The following is a 19157-nucleotide window of genomic DNA, read 5'->3' as shown; positions in this document are numbered from 1 at the left end:
TTCACGAAACTGTCTGATAATTAAAGTTGCGAAAATGAACACAGCGACACATGATTTATAGAAAGATTAAGGCTAGTTGTAACCTTACCTCCATGTGCCCTATGCACAGAATAGCTGTCATTATGATGCCGTTCGCCTCGAAATACAGCCAACTGTTCCATTTGGAACCAACAATAATTGCACCTCGAATCGCGTTGCTATGAAAACCAAATCGTAAATAAGAGCGATTCTGTTGTCCTTCATGTCCGTGCTTTTTGTGCTATACAATTTCGAATAATAATTGCAAAATAACGAAATACAAAAGTTAAACAAACGAATAACGTACGTAAAAACAAAGACCCAGCAACAGAAGAGTCTAAAAGCCAGCCTGCTATCCAGCCAAACTAGTATTGGAAAAACCATCCAGTCAGCCAACCCACAAAACTAAAGCTATAAACGCAGATAGTCAAACATACAGATAGATATTTGTGCAAGTAGTCATGTGTGTATAGAAAGGATACGTTGTGTGCTCCATCCTGCCGTGGAGTGGAAAAAACAGGTTACGAATAACTTGCATATTTTTATGAACATTTATATTTTTGAGCTGTGAACCGATAGCTGTGATACCAACGAACCACTATCAACACGAAACCGGAAACAAACAAAACGAAAACAAACATGAACGTCTTTTTCCCCATTCGCATTGACTGACCCAGGCACTAGTATACAAATTCCAGAATTCAAATGCGCCAGTGTAAGTGTATCCAACCGCATTTCTGCTGCTGAAACAATAGCAATAAGCACAAGGACAAACGAAACGAAAAATTGTTTTTGAAGCGAATGGACAAAGCAGACCTTTTAAAAAACAATCGACATCATTTTGTGTGAGAACGCAAGATTGTGATTTACACGCATCCTCTAATCCCTTCATCAGTTCTTCGTCGAGTGGTTATATTGTGTGTGTGTGTGTGTGAATGTACATATTTTCGGCCCCTCACTCCGCCATACAACTCTAAAGCAACCGTAATGAATTTCGAATGTAATCCAGAGATAATTGTTTATATATGAGTTTGTAAATGTGTTCACGTCTTATTTAAAACATATCGCCTATAATTTCGGTACTCGGTAAAGCAGACTTAACAAGCAATAAATGTCGAGTTAAAACCCCTTGTTACGTTTCTTCGTGTGGCCTGTAAGCCTGTAAGAGAACAACAATACGGGACACTAGGCTGACTGAGAAGCCAACAAAAGTACACAAAAAGAACAAGGAGTAGAGCTAAAGGGAGCAATTGAGAGGCTGGTCAACCAAAACTATTAATTAAGGCCAACTAAATCTGACTCTGAAACAAGCAAACACAAGCAATTTTCGCACACCATTAGAATCGCATGCACTCAACAAACACTTCAGTTTCATTAGCAAGAGACTGGACCAGTGGTCTAAAAATATTTCATACTCTGCGCCACTGAGAGCACTCGCACCCAGAAACACAGCCGACCATTTAACGACGAGCCATTCATCTGGGCAGTTAGATTCACATAATGACCACACCGACGGAAGTGAAATATACGAGTTTATCGCTGTCATCGTTAATCACATACTTTATATCCTGCTTTGTTCTTGTTAGCTGCCTGCTGGAGGACGTGCCTTTGACTTTGGCAACCAAAGCCTCCACATTGCCATCGCCCGGCGATGGTTGGAGTTGGGATCATGGTGTCGATTTGAATGAGGATTTTCGTATTTTATGGAAAATCATCAATCAAGATATAACATTTGAAATTCAAGCACGTACAATGGGTTATGTGGGCTTTGGATTCTCGCCTGATGGAAATATTGCCGGCTCCGATATGGCAATCGGTTGGGTTGACCGAGGTCACACATATTTCCAGGTAAGTTTTCACTTTTATTTTTCTCATTTTTTGTGCTTGAAAACGGCCGCACCCATAGGCTGTGTTCATTAGGTTAGATGGGTTTCAAAGAGTCGAGGATGTACAATGTTCTCACCTCTTCAGTGGGGAAGCACCAATAAAATGTTCCACCCGCGGATCACAGATATTTTGTAATAATAATTTATATGATTTAGTTTTCGACACTTGATTTACGTTAGTTTTATTATTCCAGTTTTGCAGTCTAAGGAAATAGCTCGACTCCGCAGCTTTGTTAATTTCATACGCATTACCCAAAATGTAGGGCATTTATCTTAACTCCTACTCCAGTTAAGTGAGTAGAAATTTGCACACAATGCTAAATGAGACATCATAACACAACAAAAAACTTAACAACAATCCAAAGCAGAATTCCTAAATAATATAAATAGCAGTTAACACTATATTGCCCATTTGCTCTTACGGTCATTTTATATTTATGACCGTTTAGTATAATTTCTCATTCGAACACGTGTTCGAAATTAAATCAGTAAAACCTTTTCCCCTAACGACGCCTTTACAACTAAACATGCAATAGAAATATGTTGAGACTATTTAACCATCCTAATCCTAACTCAATGAATAAATTGTTAAATAAATAAATTGTCAATGTTTGTATGTGTTTAACTTATAAAAAACGGGAAAATCTGTGCTGCTCCAAACTTTCCCAGCAGGCAATTAAAATAAATTGCAAAGCAAAGACCAACGAACTGCAGTATCAAAATTGTCATACCGAACTTGACACGAGTATTAAATAAAAATCTAATGATTGGAATATTGTTGTATACTCGCGTTCGAGTTGTTCATACCAGAAAATTTAAGTTTTTCTTACAGAAAACTGTTTCAATTCAATTTTAATAAAAAATCAATGTCAGAAACTTATAGAAAACGTCTTTATATATAAACTCAATTTTTATACACGCAGCCTAGAGACGAATCTGGAATGACGATAACTCTCGAAAGGAGTTACCAATTTAAACCAAACTTTGCACATCGTAACATTTCCTCAGACAGAATATCAGAGCACTCCTTATGGTATCTCCCCTACAAATGGTCAAAATATTGCTGAAAAATAAATGTATAATATCCTGCGAAAGGGAAGTGAGAAAGGTTGAAATTATTTGTCCACTCCTTTTAGTAATTCCCTTATAAAGAGTGCATATTTTAAAAATGTGTAAATATCTGACAATGAGAACGAAGTATCCCATTTTGTATAAAACTCGAACATATGGTATTTATAGACCACTTGTATATCGAACTCCTCGCTAGACTTCTGAAAGACTACGAGAGCTGCGGGAAAATTCGTAAGTTTACTCCAATGAAGAAAATGTTTGATGTGACCAATGTAAAAAATGTAGATTGAGAGGAAAAGCCACGTTGAATCAGCGAACTCATTCGGCAGTAGTATATATAGTTCTTGGGAGGATAGCAATAGAGCATCAACGAACAAAAAAAAGTAACCAGAACCCAACAGGCAGTTAGATGAGTTTGACTTCTGGGGACAAAAAGTGATGATTGTGTCGATACTCTAGTTTTGACTACCTGCACAAACAACACATCTTTTTTAGCGTAGATAAGTCAAAAGTCCAGTATCTTAAAAATTACTTACCTATTTTCTCTAATACTCGATCAACTAAGTAATTTATAATGAAAAATAAAAACTACTGTTTTGAAGGTATATATTGTTGGCAAGTTCATAGCACATTAATTAAATTAGCTGAAATACAAGTAATCCATTTCCAGTAAGGAATCCTTAAAAGTCCGCATATATATTTTGGCCCGTTTAATTTTTGGCTAGAGTATTTTCTCATCAAAATGGCTTTAACTTGGCATAATGGATTTCTGATAAACACTATAGGTTAGCGTTTTAAAAATACCGCATATATATTTCCCGTTTAATTTTCGGTATGGAGGGTATTAAAAGTTCGGTCCGACCTTGACAACATTGTCACTTGTTATTTGATGTCCTCATGTCATATATAGGTAGTAAATATGTTGAGATATTTGTAATTTTTTAATGAGACTCTATTTTATAATAAACGTTTTTGATGTATATAACAACACATCCATCACATTAAATATTATGTCAATGCATTGGCTTTTTGTTGTGTATAGAGTTGAGCTTAATAGCCAAATTTTGCAATGAAAAGGGAAGTCTGAGGAAAGTTTTTTTTTCAGTGATACACATTTTTCCATAGATTCCAGTTTGGTATCGGATGTTCGCGGTGTGTTTTTATAAATTCAAATACATTGACCAACGATTAGGCAATAAGCCACTATAAAATGGTACCACCTGATTTGATATTTTCCGCGGCATAGTTAGATTTTTTATACTTTAAAGTTTTTAAGGGGGGAGGTCCCCTTAAAAACTTTCTCGGTGTCAAAAATGTTTTTGATCTAATTCGAATCTACTATAATTCTAGAATGTTCCTACAAAATTTCAAGTGAAAATCTCAAGAGGTAGACATGTCCTCTTTCTAACACCGTTGGAATTTTCGGATTCCGATGTTCCAGTAAGGAGTTATCATGCCTGCATCGAAAATATGGACTTCTCTTTGAACCCAAAAAACAACAACAAATTTTGGTAAATTATTTTTCTTCCTTTTTAAATCTTCAAATATATATGTGCCAAGTTACAAACCTTAACAAGCATTGGTATTCATTTACCAGTCCATTTAAAATCTTAAAAATAAAAAATCGAGAATGGGGGGGTTCCCTTAAATGAAAGCATTACTCAAATATTATTAGTATCACTGTGGGTATAAAAAATTAAATCAGTGCAGAGTTACAAATTTGTTGTGCGCGAGAGTGCAAAATAAATCGAAATTTTTCAAAGATATTTTCGCCACAACAAAAATGTAGATACAGGGTCGTGTATTTCCTGAAATTCACCTTCTAGTTGAACTGATATTTGGGCCATGCTCCGTGCTTCTGATTAAAAATATTTATTTTAGGAATGATATTTGGGCCATGCTCCGTGCTTCTGATTAAAAATATTTATTTTAGGAATTCTAAATTGAAAAATTATTAATTTTTATTATTTTTGTTAAATAATAAAAATCAATCAATTGTAATTGGTAGCTTGCCATGTAGACTGGCGTTGTTCGCTCCCTCATTTGTTGTCCGACACTGAATTATGATCAATCACTTTCTAACAATTGAATAATTAAAAAAAAAAACTTTAAAGAATGAAACAGTAAGGAAAGTTCAAAAGTCGGACGGGCCGACTATATGATACCATTCACCATTTTGGGTACATAAAAGTGATGCTTATATAGCTATATGTAAATCAGGACTAATGGAACAACCGTGGCATACGCCATCTAGTATGCTGCAGCACATTGCATTGTGCACAATTTCATCTCGGTAGGAGAAACCATTATTATTATTTGGCGCACCAATTGCATGAACTCAGACGAAAATATATATATTTACGTATGAAAAAAATTAAAAACTCCAATACGCGTTATTGTAGCTCCAATATTATACCTTGTGCAGAAATTCGTACCAAATGATCCGATTTCAATGAAACTTCACACACTCTATCATAGTCTCAATTCCATACGTTATGTCCAATTTTTACATAAAATCTGACGAAGCTATATATAAATCTAAACCGATTTCAATGAAAATTAACACACTCTATTCTAGTCTCAATCCCATAAGTGTACCAAATTTCGTCACAACGGGACAAAAATAGGGAGTTCTGACGAAGCTATATGTGGGAGTTATATCTATATATGATCCAATTTCAATGAAACTGAACACACTCTGTTCTAATCTCAGTCCCATAAGTTATGCCAAATCTTGTCTCAATCGGCCAAAAATGGGGAGTTTGGTGCACCATTTACATAAAATCGAAGCTATATATAAATCTGAACCGATTTCAATGAACCTTAACCCACTCTATTCTAGTTTGAAATGAACCCACGATGAACTATACTTCATCGAATTAAAACCTCCGATGTTATAAAAAATGGGTGGGATATTTATATAGATAATATTAAACCTAAGTGAATCTTTGCTCGGAATATTTTCCAATGATATCATAGCAACTACTGGAGACTCGTGCAATTTAAAGAAATACCGCTCTCCAATTTTTTTACCACTATTAGTATTCCTAAAGTTCTACAAAAAAGTAGTAAGAAGAATTGTAAAAAATTTAATTGTTTTTGATTTATTTAACATTTAAAGTTTTATTTTGCCTCTGAATGTCGTGTAAGTGACTGTGGAAGTGCCCATATATAGTTTCATCCGCTTTTTTGACAAGGTATCTAAAGAAGTCAAGGAATGTTTCCTTTGCTATGTAGAATTAGAAGGATAAACAGGAAAAAATTTTCGACTGTCATAATAAATACAGTAATCAGTTTGTAATCATATGAGTATTAATATAAGTTTTTCTAGAAATTTGTCTATGATAACGCTATACAATATTAACGGTTCTGTTCTATTAACAATAGAGTTATTTGTGAATCTTGGTATTTTAATGGGTACAAACTTAAGCTTTAACAAACATCTAATATCTACGGTTAATAAAGCCTATGGTGTGTTAGGAATTATAAAACGCTGGACCAAAAAATTCTCGGAACTAAACAACTTTTTACGTTTCTTGTTAGACTTATATTGAATACGGCTCTATTGTATGGGATCCCTACTATGCATTTCTAACGACATAGAATCCGTGAACAAACAATTTCTACTTTTTGTACTGAGAGCTTTGCACTGGAATAGTAGTTTTGTGTCGCCATTTTGCTTTTATATTAGTTGGACTTTTAAATGTCAAAACGTGTATCTGCATGTTATTAGCCCCTTTCGAGGGTTTTCATTTCTTTGATTTTATTGTTTGTTTCACCGTCATAAATAAAAACAATTTACTTTGGATTTCATTTACAGGATAGACATATTAAACGCAATGGCGACCCCGAACCAGTTGTGGACCCCTCTCAGGACTACATTCTTATCATGGGATACGAAAATAGTACTCACACCGTTCTACGCTTTCGAAGGAAACTCAATACATGTGATGCGATGCATGACATAGCAATAACGGTAAGTTTTGAAACAAAAAATAAATAAATACCTGACGAAGGATACGCAGTAATATTGATTAATGACTTTGCGTCAAACTCTCCAAAAGTTTTCAGCTATTTAAACAATGTTCTTCTATTTGTGCTTTACACATTACGACGAAATGTTTTAATGAGTTTTAAAACTTTCTCCAGTCAATTTATAACCCAAAACTATTCTCAAATTTGGATAATGAAATTAGTTCAAATACTATATTTTAAATTTAAGCTGCGACAAATAGCAATTTTCATAATAAAGCAAATTTAAATTGTCGATATTTTATGTTTCTTTACATAAACTTGAACGTATTCGGAATCTAGGAATTATAGAATTATTAGTAACAATTCATTACGTGCATCAAAATTTTTCGCACGTCATCAAAATAAATTTATTATTTACCCAATACAATGAGATTAACTTTACAAATATAATTTTTCCTGTTTCGCTTAGCAAAATTTTCCTTTAGATTGCGTTATTTATTATAACCAAAATAAAATAAATGGAAACTGAAAGATGAGACCGAATAAAAAGTCCATTATATAAAAGTTTTGTATGACAAATATGTATAAAAACTTTGGACAGTTCGCTATTAGAGTAAAGATTTGTATGACCGCATAACGTACACGGCAGTAATTAATTGCGATATTCTTGATCAGCGCAAAATTCTAAGGTGATTTAAACATGTCCGCCTGTCTTTTGTTACCAACCTAGCTGCTAAACGAAATAAGATTTATCTTTAACATTTTGCATAGAGTAGTCTTATGTCTGCAGGCAGGCCAAGCTCGATAATGAGTTAGATTTTGTTCCACGTTTAGGCATAGTCCTATTTTACGGTACCCCCAATTTTCGGTATTTTGAAGATTTTGAGCCAGTTTTTTCAACGGAATAATATTGGTTTAAGTTTAGGCAGAAAATCAATTCATATATTATTGAAAACGAAGTTACGTTCGGCCCGACCAAACTTTTAAAATTAATGGAGGCTCCTAGGAGAAAACTCATGTTATGATAGTAACTTGAATATAATAATATTTGGTGCGACCAAGTTACAGCCATTTCCTTTGGAAAACGTATCCGAATTCCCCAAAATACCGGAAATTTGGAGGGTACCGTTATATGGAGGCTACACCAAAACGTGGACCCATATGTCCTATTTGCTACACCAAACATCATAAGAGTATTAGGGAAGTCTGTGCCCTATCTTAAATATTGCGAACTTTATCGTGATTTCAACAGACAGATAGACAGACAGGTGGACATAGAATCTACATAGAATTTTATTTTTATAAAGAATTGAGAACGGCGGGACTGATTTCACAAAAATTTCTTTCTGTTATCTGTAACTGAAGTGAGAAGGTTTTTATGAAAGAAAATTTTGAGAAAAATACGCGAAAATCTTGAAAAATATATTTTGAAAGAACGGCTGGACCGATATGCCTGCCATTACGTGGACGTTCCCAAATTGATGAGCTACTATACATTGTTTACATAATTTTTATAAAATTTTTTCGTTTGACTCCCACGCGCTTTTCACGAAAACAGGTTATGCAAAATGTAACGAAAAAATTAAACAGAAACACTCCTCTCGCCCCATAGAGCATATAAATAAAGTATGGTGAAAACGGTGTAGTAGTTCTTGAGTTGCGGTGCAAAAACAAGAAAAACTAAATATTGCGCCATCTGTTGGATGAACTTCAAACTAAACAGAAATTCTTCTCACGCCCCATAGAGCCTGTGCATACAATTTGGTCAAAATCGCTGCAGTGGTTCTTGAGTTACGGTCCAAAAACACAACAAGTGAAAACGCGTTTAGTTCGGCCGGCCGAACTTTGGATACCCTCCACCATAGTTATACTGACAGATACATGCAATGAAAATATAGGGAACATACCAAAAAGTGGGGACCAATATTGATTACATAGTGTAGGAAATAGTGAATATTTGGGGATATCATTATATGAGGGCTATGCCTAATTAATGACTGGTATATGCCAATATTGAACCCAATATTTTAATTGTTTATCTCAATTCTTTCCTTCAGGAGGTATCACTATATTGAGGAGATGCCTAAATGTCTGCCGATATATTTAATTATCATCATGTTTGAGTTTTTTATCACAATATCTTTAGAAGGCGGAATGCTTACAACAGATGGCTAAATAGTCTTTGTAGGGTAAAATTTGACTATCCGCCGTAACTACTACCCAACCGCAACACACGGAACAAATCAGATAACTATTTTAAGGGGACCCCCCCATTCTCGGGGTCAAAATTTTTGTTGATATAATTCGAATCTACACTAATTAAAGAACGTCCCTACAAAATTTCAAGTGAAAATCTCAAGAACTCTTGAAGATATATCCGATTTATTGTGTCAGCATCAAGTGACGGCTGAAGGACTTCTCAAACTTTAAACGCGATTTTCTCTAAACATTTTTTTGCGAATGGCGGGCACGATAACTCAAAAACTAATAATCCAATCGGTTCCAAATTTTGCAACGTTTCTCTGGGAGTGTATAGCTCTCGTATGAACTAGGATAAAGCCAATCGGTGAAGATCTTCCTTATTTTTTAACTTGGTTTTTGGTAAAAAATCTGCGATTTTCCAACAATATTTTTTCAAAGGTCCACCATTTTGTTAATTTTAGAGCGAAGTCAATAATCCTAGTTCATACGAGAGCCAGACATGTACTCTTTCTAACACCGTCGGAATTTTCGGATTCCGATGTTCCAGTGAGGAGTTATCATGCCCGCCATCAAAAATAAGGACTTTTCTTTAATTACAAAAAACAACAACAAAACAATAACAAAAATTTTTTGTAAATTATTTTTCTTCTCTTTTAAATCTTCAATTATATATGTGCAAAGTTACAAACCTTAACCAGCATTGGTATTGATTTACCAGCCCATTGAAAAACTTGAAAAATTAAAATCGGCTGGTTAAATGTGCTGGTAAATGAATACCAATGCTTGTTAAGGTTTGTAACTCCGCACATATATATTTGAAGATTTAAAAAAGAAGAAAAATAATTTACAAACAATTTTTGTTGTTGTTTTTCGTGATCAAAGAAAAGTCCTTATTTTTGATGGCGGGCATGATAACTCCTCACTGGAACATCGGAATCCGAAAATTCCAACGGTGTTAGAAAGAGTACATGTCTGGCACTCGTATGAACTAGGATTATTGACTTCGCTCTAAAATTAACAAAATGGCGGAACTTTGAAAAAATATTTTTGGAAAATCGCCGATTTTTTATCAAAAACCAAGTTAAAAAATAAGGAAGATCTTCACCGATTGGCTTTATCCTAGTTCATACGATAGCTATACTCTCACAGAGAAACGTGTAAAAATTTGAAATCGATTGGGTTATTAGTTTTTGAGTTATCGTGCCCGCCATTCGCAAAAAATGTTTAGAGAAAAACGCGTTTAAAGTTTGAGAAGCCCTTCAGCCGTCACTTGATGCTGACACAATAAATCGGCTATATCTTCAAGAGTTCTTGAGATTTTTACTTGAAATTTTGCAGGGACATTCTTGAATTAGTGTAGATTGGAATTAAGTCAACAAAAATTTTGACCCCGAGAATGGGGGGGTCCCCTTAATATAAAAAAGGGGGTTATATGGGGACTACCCCAAAAAAGGGGTGAATATTAATAATTTTTGGTGGGGAGATTTGTAACCATATACGACTACAAAATACCAAATTTCAGCGAATTCCGTTGAAAACCGCGCTCAAGAACCCTAAAATACCGAAAATTGGGGGCATCTTATATGGGGCTACCCGAAAAAATTGACCTATATTTATAATTTTTAGTACAGAGATTTGCTACCCAATTAGAACTCAAAGTACCGAATTTCAACGAATTCGGTTGAAAAATGCGATCTAAGCCCCCAAATAAAATCGCAGAATTGGGGGTACCCTTTATATGGGGTCTACCCGAAAAAATTGACCTATATTTATAATTTTTTGTGAAGAGATTTTCTACCCAATAAGAACTCAAATTACTAAATTACAGCCAATTCGATGGAAAAAATCCGGTCAAAACCCCCCAAAAACTGGAAATGGGGAGGTACCCTTATATGGGGGCTACCAGAAAAAGTGGACCTATATTTATAATTTTTAGCGGGGACATTTGGTACCCAATAAGAACCCAATGTACCAAATTTCAGCGAATTCGGTTGAAAAACACGCTCAAGAACTTCAAAATACCGAAAATTGGGAGGTACCCTTATATGGGAGCTATGCCTAAACGTGGACCGATACATCCCATCTTCGAACTTGACCTGCCTGCAGACAAAAGACGACTATATGCAAAATTTTGGGGCTCTATCTCAATTCGTTTAGATGCTAGAGTGATTACAACAGACAGACGGACATGCTTAGATCGTCTTAGAATTTTACGCTGATCAAGAATATATATACTTTATAGGGTCGGAAATGATTATTTCGATGCGTTACAAACGGAAAAACAAAACTAATATACCCTCCATACTATGGTGGAGGGTATAAAAAAACTAAATATTGCGCCATCTGTCGGATGAACTCCAAACTACACAGTAACACTCCTCACGCCCCATAGTGCATGTGCATAAAATTTGAGTATGAGTTTAGCGATCACGAATATACACGTAATTTATGTATATATATATATATATACTAGCGGGCCCGGCAAACGTTGTCTTGCCTAGCAATATTGTTGATGTAAAATTTTCGACATTTTAGGTTTTTTATATCCTCCATAAGATTGACTTTCGGATTTAAATTAATTTTTCCAAAATATTTTGAAGACTTGAATATAACAGTAGCAAAATACTATGTTAGCTTTTTCTACCCTCCACGATTTAAGATAGAACTTTCTACTACTGATAAGATATTTGGTATTGAAAATGTTCGATTTTGCTTCACTTTTTAGGGTAGCCCCCATTTAACGGTACCCTCAACATTCTACAGAATTGCTTCTAATTTAATATTAAGTATACTAAAATATATCCATTCCCAATGTAGTAGATGTAATATATCAATCCGGGATATTGAAGGGTATAACACATTTTTGAGGAAGCATTTCTTTTTAGGACCAATTTTTGATATCGCTCATACATACAGGTCCCTCCTTATTTTCGGTTTTGCAAAGACTTTGACCCACTTTTCTCACAGAGTTGGCCTAACATATTAATAAAGGCCCATAAGGTTTGTTGATGTTTCAATACAATGTCAATACAATTGAAAAAAAAAAAATATTTTAAAAATTTTCAATAATTGACAAATGAAGGCTTAAAGGAATGATAAGCTAACAATTCTAGACCAAAATATCTCAAAATAACAACTACGACGTGGTGAAATCAAAATAGCAATGACAATCCAATTGATTGTAGGAAATGAACATATTTTGAGAATTTTTCATAATTGACAATGGCTTAAAGAGATTATACGCTGACAATTTTCGACTAAAATATGTCCAAAAAGGACTCCGAAGGGATGAAATCATAAAACTTCGAAGAAAATGTGTGGAAATGAAAATTTCCTTAAACATATATTTTGCAACATTTTCGCGGATTTTTCTCAAAATGTTCCTTCTTTGAAACCTTTCCACTTCAATAACAGACAACTGAAAATAATGTGGAGTCGATTCGGTACAGCCTTTCCTTTGAAATAATTTTGCGAGATTTTCGCGGATTTTTCTTAATATTTTATTTCATAAAAACCTTCTCGCTGCAATTATCGACAATTCAAACCCATGTTGAGTCAAATCGGTCCAGCCGCTCTCAGTTGATGCGTTAGTATACATTTTCATTGCTCCATTTTTATACCCTTCACCACACTGTGGTACAGGGTATTATGTCTTTGTGCATATGTTTGTAACAGGCAAAAATAATCGAGATAGACCCATGGTTCCTTTTGAGAATATGCATAGAATCACTTTCTGAGTCGATTTATGCATGTCCGTCTGTCCGTCCGTCCGTCCGTCCATGTATTTTTGTTAACAAAGTACAGGTCGAATTTATGATCCGATTTGGATGAAATTTGGCACAGGTCACTTAATTGGCCCAAGGACGAACCCTATTGAAATTGGAGAAAATCGGTCCACGTTTAGGCATAGCTCCCATATAAGGGTACCCCAAAATTTTCGGTATTTTGAGGTTCTTGAGCGCGATTTTTAACTGAATTCGCTGAAATTTGGTACTTTGAGTTCTTATTGGGTAGCAAATCTCTCTACCAAAAATTATAAATAAAGGTCCATTTTTTCGGATAGCCCCCATATAAGATTACCCCCAATTTTCGGTATTTTGGGGGTTTTGATCGCATTTTCCGACCGAATTCGCTGAAATTTGGTACTTTGTGTTCTTATTGGGTAGCAAATCTCCCTACCAAAAATTATAAATAACGGTCCATTTTTTCGCATAGCCCCCATATAAGGGTACCCCCAAATTTTCGGTATTTTCGGGTTTTTGGGCTCGTTTTATAACTGAATTCGCTGCAATTTTGTACATTGGGTTCTTATTGGGTACCAAATTACTCCACTAAAAATTATAAATATAGGTCCAGTTTTTCTGGTAGTATCCATATAACGGTACCCCAAAATTTTTGGTATTTTTCGACCAAATTGACTGTAATTTAGTACGTCGAGTTCTTATTAGGTAGCACATCTCTCCACTATAAATTATAAATATTGGTCAATTTTTTCTGGTAGCCCCCAGGTTTTGAGGTTCTTGAACCAAATTCTTTTTTCTGGTACAGGGTATTATGTTTTTGTGCATATGTTTGTAACATGCAAAAATAATCGAGATAGACCCATGGTTCCTTTTGAGAATATGCATAGAATTTTGAGTCGATTTAAGCACGAAATTTGGCACAGCGTAGCAAATTAGGTCTAGAATGACGTGTGTAAAGTTTCCTGAAAATCGGTTCAGATTTATATATAGCTCCCACATATACTTTCGTCAGATTTAATGTAACTGGTGCACCAAAGTCCCTATATATCTTTCGATTTGCACGAAATTTGGCACAGCGTAACAAATTAGGTCTAGAATGATGTGTGTTAAGTTTCCTGAAATCGGTTCAGATTTAGATATAGCTTCTATATCTGACCAAATGAACAATTTAGTATCGGTTGCAGATTGACGTGTTTATGGTTCCAATTTCATTTTACTGGTCCTTTAAAAATGCGACTTCTGTTAGGATTCATCTGTTGAATATACTCAAAGTGGTGAAGGGTATCATATAGTCGGCCCCGTCCGACTTTACTACTTTCCTTACTGGTTATATATGTATATAGATTACCTTTAATTCGGTATGCCGCATAGGGTAAGAAACATGCCTCATAATTGCCAGTATAGTTTTTGGTATAGACTCCACATAATGGAACCGCTTAATCTTAACTTTACCATGTCTTACTGTGTTTTATTTGAGAAAAATTTCACAACCTATACATACCATGTAAATTGCTTCACATAACATAACTTATATTTTCAAACTAAACAAATCTGTTTTTATACCCTTCACCACACTGTGGTACAGGGTATTATGTCTTTGTGCATATGTTTGTAACAGGCAAAAATAATCAAGGTAGACCCATGGTTCCTTTTGATAATATGCATAGAATCACTTTCTGAGTCGATTTATGCATGTCCGTCTGTCCGTCCGTCCGTCTGTCCGTCCATGTATTTTTGTGAACAAAGTACAGGTCGCATTTATGATCCGATCTGGATGAAATTTGGCACATGTTACTTATTTGGCCCAAGGACGAACCCTATTGAAATTGGAGAAAATCGGTTCAGATTTAGATATAGCTCCCATATATATTTTCGTCCGATTTAATGTAAACGGGGTACCAATGTCCCTATATATCTTTCGATTTGCACGAAATTTGGTATAGCCTACTGAATTAGGTCTAGAATGATGTGTGCTAACTTTCGTGAAAATCGGTTCAGATTTAGATAAGCTCCCATATATAGTTTTGTCCGATTTTAGGTAAATGGTGCACCAAAGTCCCTGAAAACCATTGGATTTGCATGAATTTTGGCATAGCGTATTGAATTAAGTCTAGAATGACGTGACCTAAGTTTCGAGAAAATCGGTTCAGATTTAGATATAGCTCCCATATATAGTTTCGCCCGATTTTAGGTAAATGGTGTACCAAAGTCCCTACATATCTTTCGATTTGCACAAAATTTGGTATAGAGTATTGAATTAAGTCTAGAATGACGTGACCTAAGTTTCGAGAAAATCGGTTCAGATTTAGATATAGCTTCCATATATAGTTTCGTCCGATTTTAGGTAAATGGTGCACCAAAGTCCCTGCTAATCCTTTGATTGCCATGAATTTTGGTATAGCGTACTAAATTAAGTCTAGAATGATTTTTGCTAAGTTTTGTGAAAATCGGTTCAGATTTATATATAGCTCCCATATATAGTTTCGCCCGATTTTAGGTAAATGGTGCACCAAAGTCCCTGAAAACCATTTGATTTGCATGAATTTTGGCATATTGAATTAAGTCTAGAATGACGTGAGCTAGGTTTTGTGAAAATAGGTTTAGATTTAGATATAGCTCCTATATATAGTGTCTGATTCAGATTAAATTTTAAACAGTGCAGCATAGCGAATAGCGTGTGTCAAGTTTGCTTTAAATCGATTTACACAAATCTGTCCCACTGTGCGCAATCGACTCTAAACTTGCCCAAATGAAATGAAATTTAGCATAGGTTCCAGAAAGACATAAAAATCACATATTTATGTTCGTTCAATTTCATGTCAAAATTCCTTCAAAAAGGCGACGACTTTTCGGATACATATGTAAAATATACCTAAAGTGGTGAAGGGTATCATATAGTCGGCCCAGTCCGACTTTACTACTTTCTTTACTGTTTTTTTTTTTTTTGGAAAACGTGGGCAAATAATGATAACAATTAACCTTACTCTCTCTTTTCGAGTTCTTATTATTAAATTTGGCTCTAATGAAAATATAAATTTATTTTCATATACAATAGTTTTTTTCAAGGCAATGCCAATCCAATAAATTGTAGAAAAATAATATATTTTGATTTTCCATAATTGACAATTACTTAAAGATCCCAAAATATGTCCAAAAAGAACTACAAAGAGATGAAACCATAATGGTTCGGTATAAAATGTGTGGAAATGCTAAATAATTTCAAAATATTTTTTTCAGCCTTTTCGCGGATTTTTCTCAAAATGTTTATTCATTAAAACCTTTCCACTTTAATTACAGACTACTAACAGAAACTTTAAGTCAAATCGGTCCAGCCGTTTATTTATAATAATTTTTGCAAGATTTTCGCGGATCTTTCTTAAAATTTTATTTTATAAAAACCTTCCCACTGTAATTACCGACAACTGAAAGAAATTTTGAGTCAAATCGGTCCAGCCGTTCTCAATTGATGTGTTAGTATACATTTTTCTTGCTCCATTTTTATATATATAGATATATTATACATTATGCGGTCCGGTGAATATTTGGAGGTGTTGAAAACGGAATGACAAATTTAATATAAAATGTACCATGACATAGCCTGCCATTTCTGAAAGTCCCGATGGATTATTGGTATTTTAAATGTCCACCTCATGGTATAAAAAGCTGGGCCGATCTTAACGGCTTTTTTACAGGTTTAATATTTATCGTCGTATTGAAAACGATTGAATTAGGATTCATTTGACCAGTCACGCGTCAACTGTCCGCAACAGCAATTGTACACATGATTTACCCATTACTACTTCTATTAAAATTTCCAGGTGTAGAATAGCTTCGTTTTAACATTTTCTTCATTATTGATTTAAAATCTGTCCTGAAATTTCTGGTGATTCGAATCCATAATTCATAACTTCATTCCAAAAAATTTTGAACGTGTAAATATCGTGTTAAACATAATTACAACATTTTACGTTTCGTGCACTTATAGCTATCAATTTATCTACAGTCTCCTTAAACAGTTAAGCACGAATATGTTCAGATAGTGGTAAAACTCTTCCCAAACGTTTTATTCCCCCTCTCGTTATCACATTTATTTTTGTAGCGAATTTGCCTTGGGATATTTGATATTTTTGAAACAAACTCTGACATCTTACTACGTTTTACCTTTAGGCTATACGTGTACTTACCCACAGAAAGTTATTTATATTATACTAAAGATACAATTTATCAGTTTTCCTTAATATTTTCTACTTTCTGCGAAGTATTTGATCTATAACGTAACATAGACCAGAAAATTCTGACTCACCCCTTCCACGGTAAAATAATTATTGCCAATACATATAACGGAGGTGGAATGCTCAAAGTGAAAGTGCTGATTTCATAACGACTTCCTTGGTGAAAAGTAATTTAATGAATTTTATGAAAGAAGAATATGTTGTTGGTATCACTCATGTATTCCTGGCAACGTTACAGTGTCTAATTAAAATTGTTCCAAACCATAAGTTGGCCAAAAATATTTCTTGTGCGTCAGCGAAACCTTTCATTATATTAATAGCATAATTATGAAAAAATTCCAGAAAAAATATGGCTGTTGGGCTAACCTACACAACGTCATTTATGATAAAATTCCTAAAGAGGAATTATAATAATTGTTAACAAAATAGCAGCAGGTTACTGATTGAAGGATACAATTAAATTTGATACATCAAAACAAACATATCCTATACGATTATACGAACAGTAATGTGAACATGGTGTTCAAATAATCAAAAAATATTAACAAGCGACCACAAACGGAACATTATGAAAAATATATATGCTTAAAGATAGGTTAGGTCCAATATTTTGTGGCGTTATAGGCCATTGGAGTCACACAAATTTATAATATTCTAGCAACATAGTTGTGCACGTTATAAACATTTAATGTAATAACTTTGAAAATTGGTATTTTTCAGTAGTGTTAGCGGGCTATTTGGGATACCATTTTCGATTTGTTGTTGCAACATATTCAGGCTTAATCCCAGCTTGTTATTTTTATAAAAACTTTTATTAGTGAAGAAAGTGGTATTTTCCGCCAAGAGGAAGGCGGAAAAGAGTATAGTTTCGGATAGATACATCTCAGGTAATCTGCAAAGTAAATTTTCACAAATTAGTATTATACAGAATAAATATAATTGTGTATCCTAATATTTGAGTTTCAATATTTTATTGTAAATTTATGCTACAAACTTTCAACTGATATTCAGAAAATTATCAACACAACACACGTCTAATATTTTAAAATTAATTTCTAATTACCTATATATATATATGTATATGCCTATTTCAGAATGATACCATGCGCATATTATTTATGTACAACGAACAAGACCCACTTCATGGATCTGTAAAACCTGGTAGACTGCCTGATCCAGCGTCGTCATTTCGTCCCTACAGACCAATGTTATTGACACAGCGACCTTTTTCACAATATAAGCACCAGGACCATGTACGAATCCTGGAACTACGCAATGAAGATGTTGAACTACCAGGGGCTGATGATACACTGATTTGGTGCAAAATGTTCAAGCTAGATGACATGAAGCATAAACATCACCTAATTAGGGTAAGCACCATGGCAATTTGTAATGTTGTTAGACATACTCATTACATGTCCCCCATTATGACACTCATTTGTGGTTTCAATTATGCCAAAATCCTGCTGAGTAAGGATATTGTGCAGTGATTTCTGCAATGGCGGTAAAGTAATTTTCAAAAATGTCTATTCTATTTTATTGTCTTAAATTATGCTGTTGGCTGAAAGTACGAACCGATATACGACTCACCGTCTAGTGTACATTACTTGCAACACATCACACTGCGAGAATGTCATGGAATACACGAGGAACTGGAAGAAATGGCGCGCGAACAGGGAAGACAATGTATGGGTGCCCGAGATATTCCACTAGCATGTAATGCAATTGTTGCTTCATGGTCGCGGGGTTCTAATGTAAGTACTAATTTACATATTTGCTATTCTCAAAGAAAATGGCTATTCCAAAACAAAAATGCATTATTTCAAATTACCCAAACTAAATAATTAACACAAATATAATAATTTACATCGCTGTTCTATCCAACGTCATGCTGTGGAAATTTTGTTTTGTTTCTAACATTCTAATTAAATCATCAGATGCATCTATTTAAATTTAGAATCACTTTCCTGCTCACGAATTCCTCTTATCTGAATATGAAATGCTATTTTCATACTTGAGGACATTCAAAC

General features: G+C 34.4%; 1 protein-coding gene across 1 annotated transcript in view; it reads left to right on the top strand.

Annotated features, from left to right (window-relative positions):
- The first annotated feature begins 1477 nt into the window (after positions 1-1477).
- The window catches only part of LOC133332277 (MOXD1 homolog 2-like), a 29883-nt gene continuing 12203 nt past the window's right edge, over positions 1478-19157 (top strand). Inside the window, exons 1-4 of the mRNA XM_061540679.1 lie at positions 1478-1866; positions 6796-6951; positions 18222-18497; positions 18696-18881. Coding sequence (XP_061396663.1) covers positions 1519-1866; positions 6796-6951; positions 18222-18497; positions 18696-18881 — 966 coding nt within the window. The 5' untranslated portion in view covers positions 1478-1518. The remainder of the gene's footprint in view (positions 1867-6795; positions 6952-18221; positions 18498-18695; positions 18882-19157) is intronic.

This window comes from Musca vetustissima, unplaced genomic scaffold (genome assembly GCF_032173495.1).
Source record: "Musca vetustissima isolate MV318-11 ecotype Yass unplaced genomic scaffold, APGP_CSIRO_Mvet_v1 utg3525, whole genome shotgun sequence".
Lineage (NCBI taxonomy): Eukaryota > Metazoa > Arthropoda > Insecta > Diptera > Muscidae > Musca > Musca vetustissima.
This window is presented reverse-complemented; position numbering and strand designations above follow the sequence as displayed.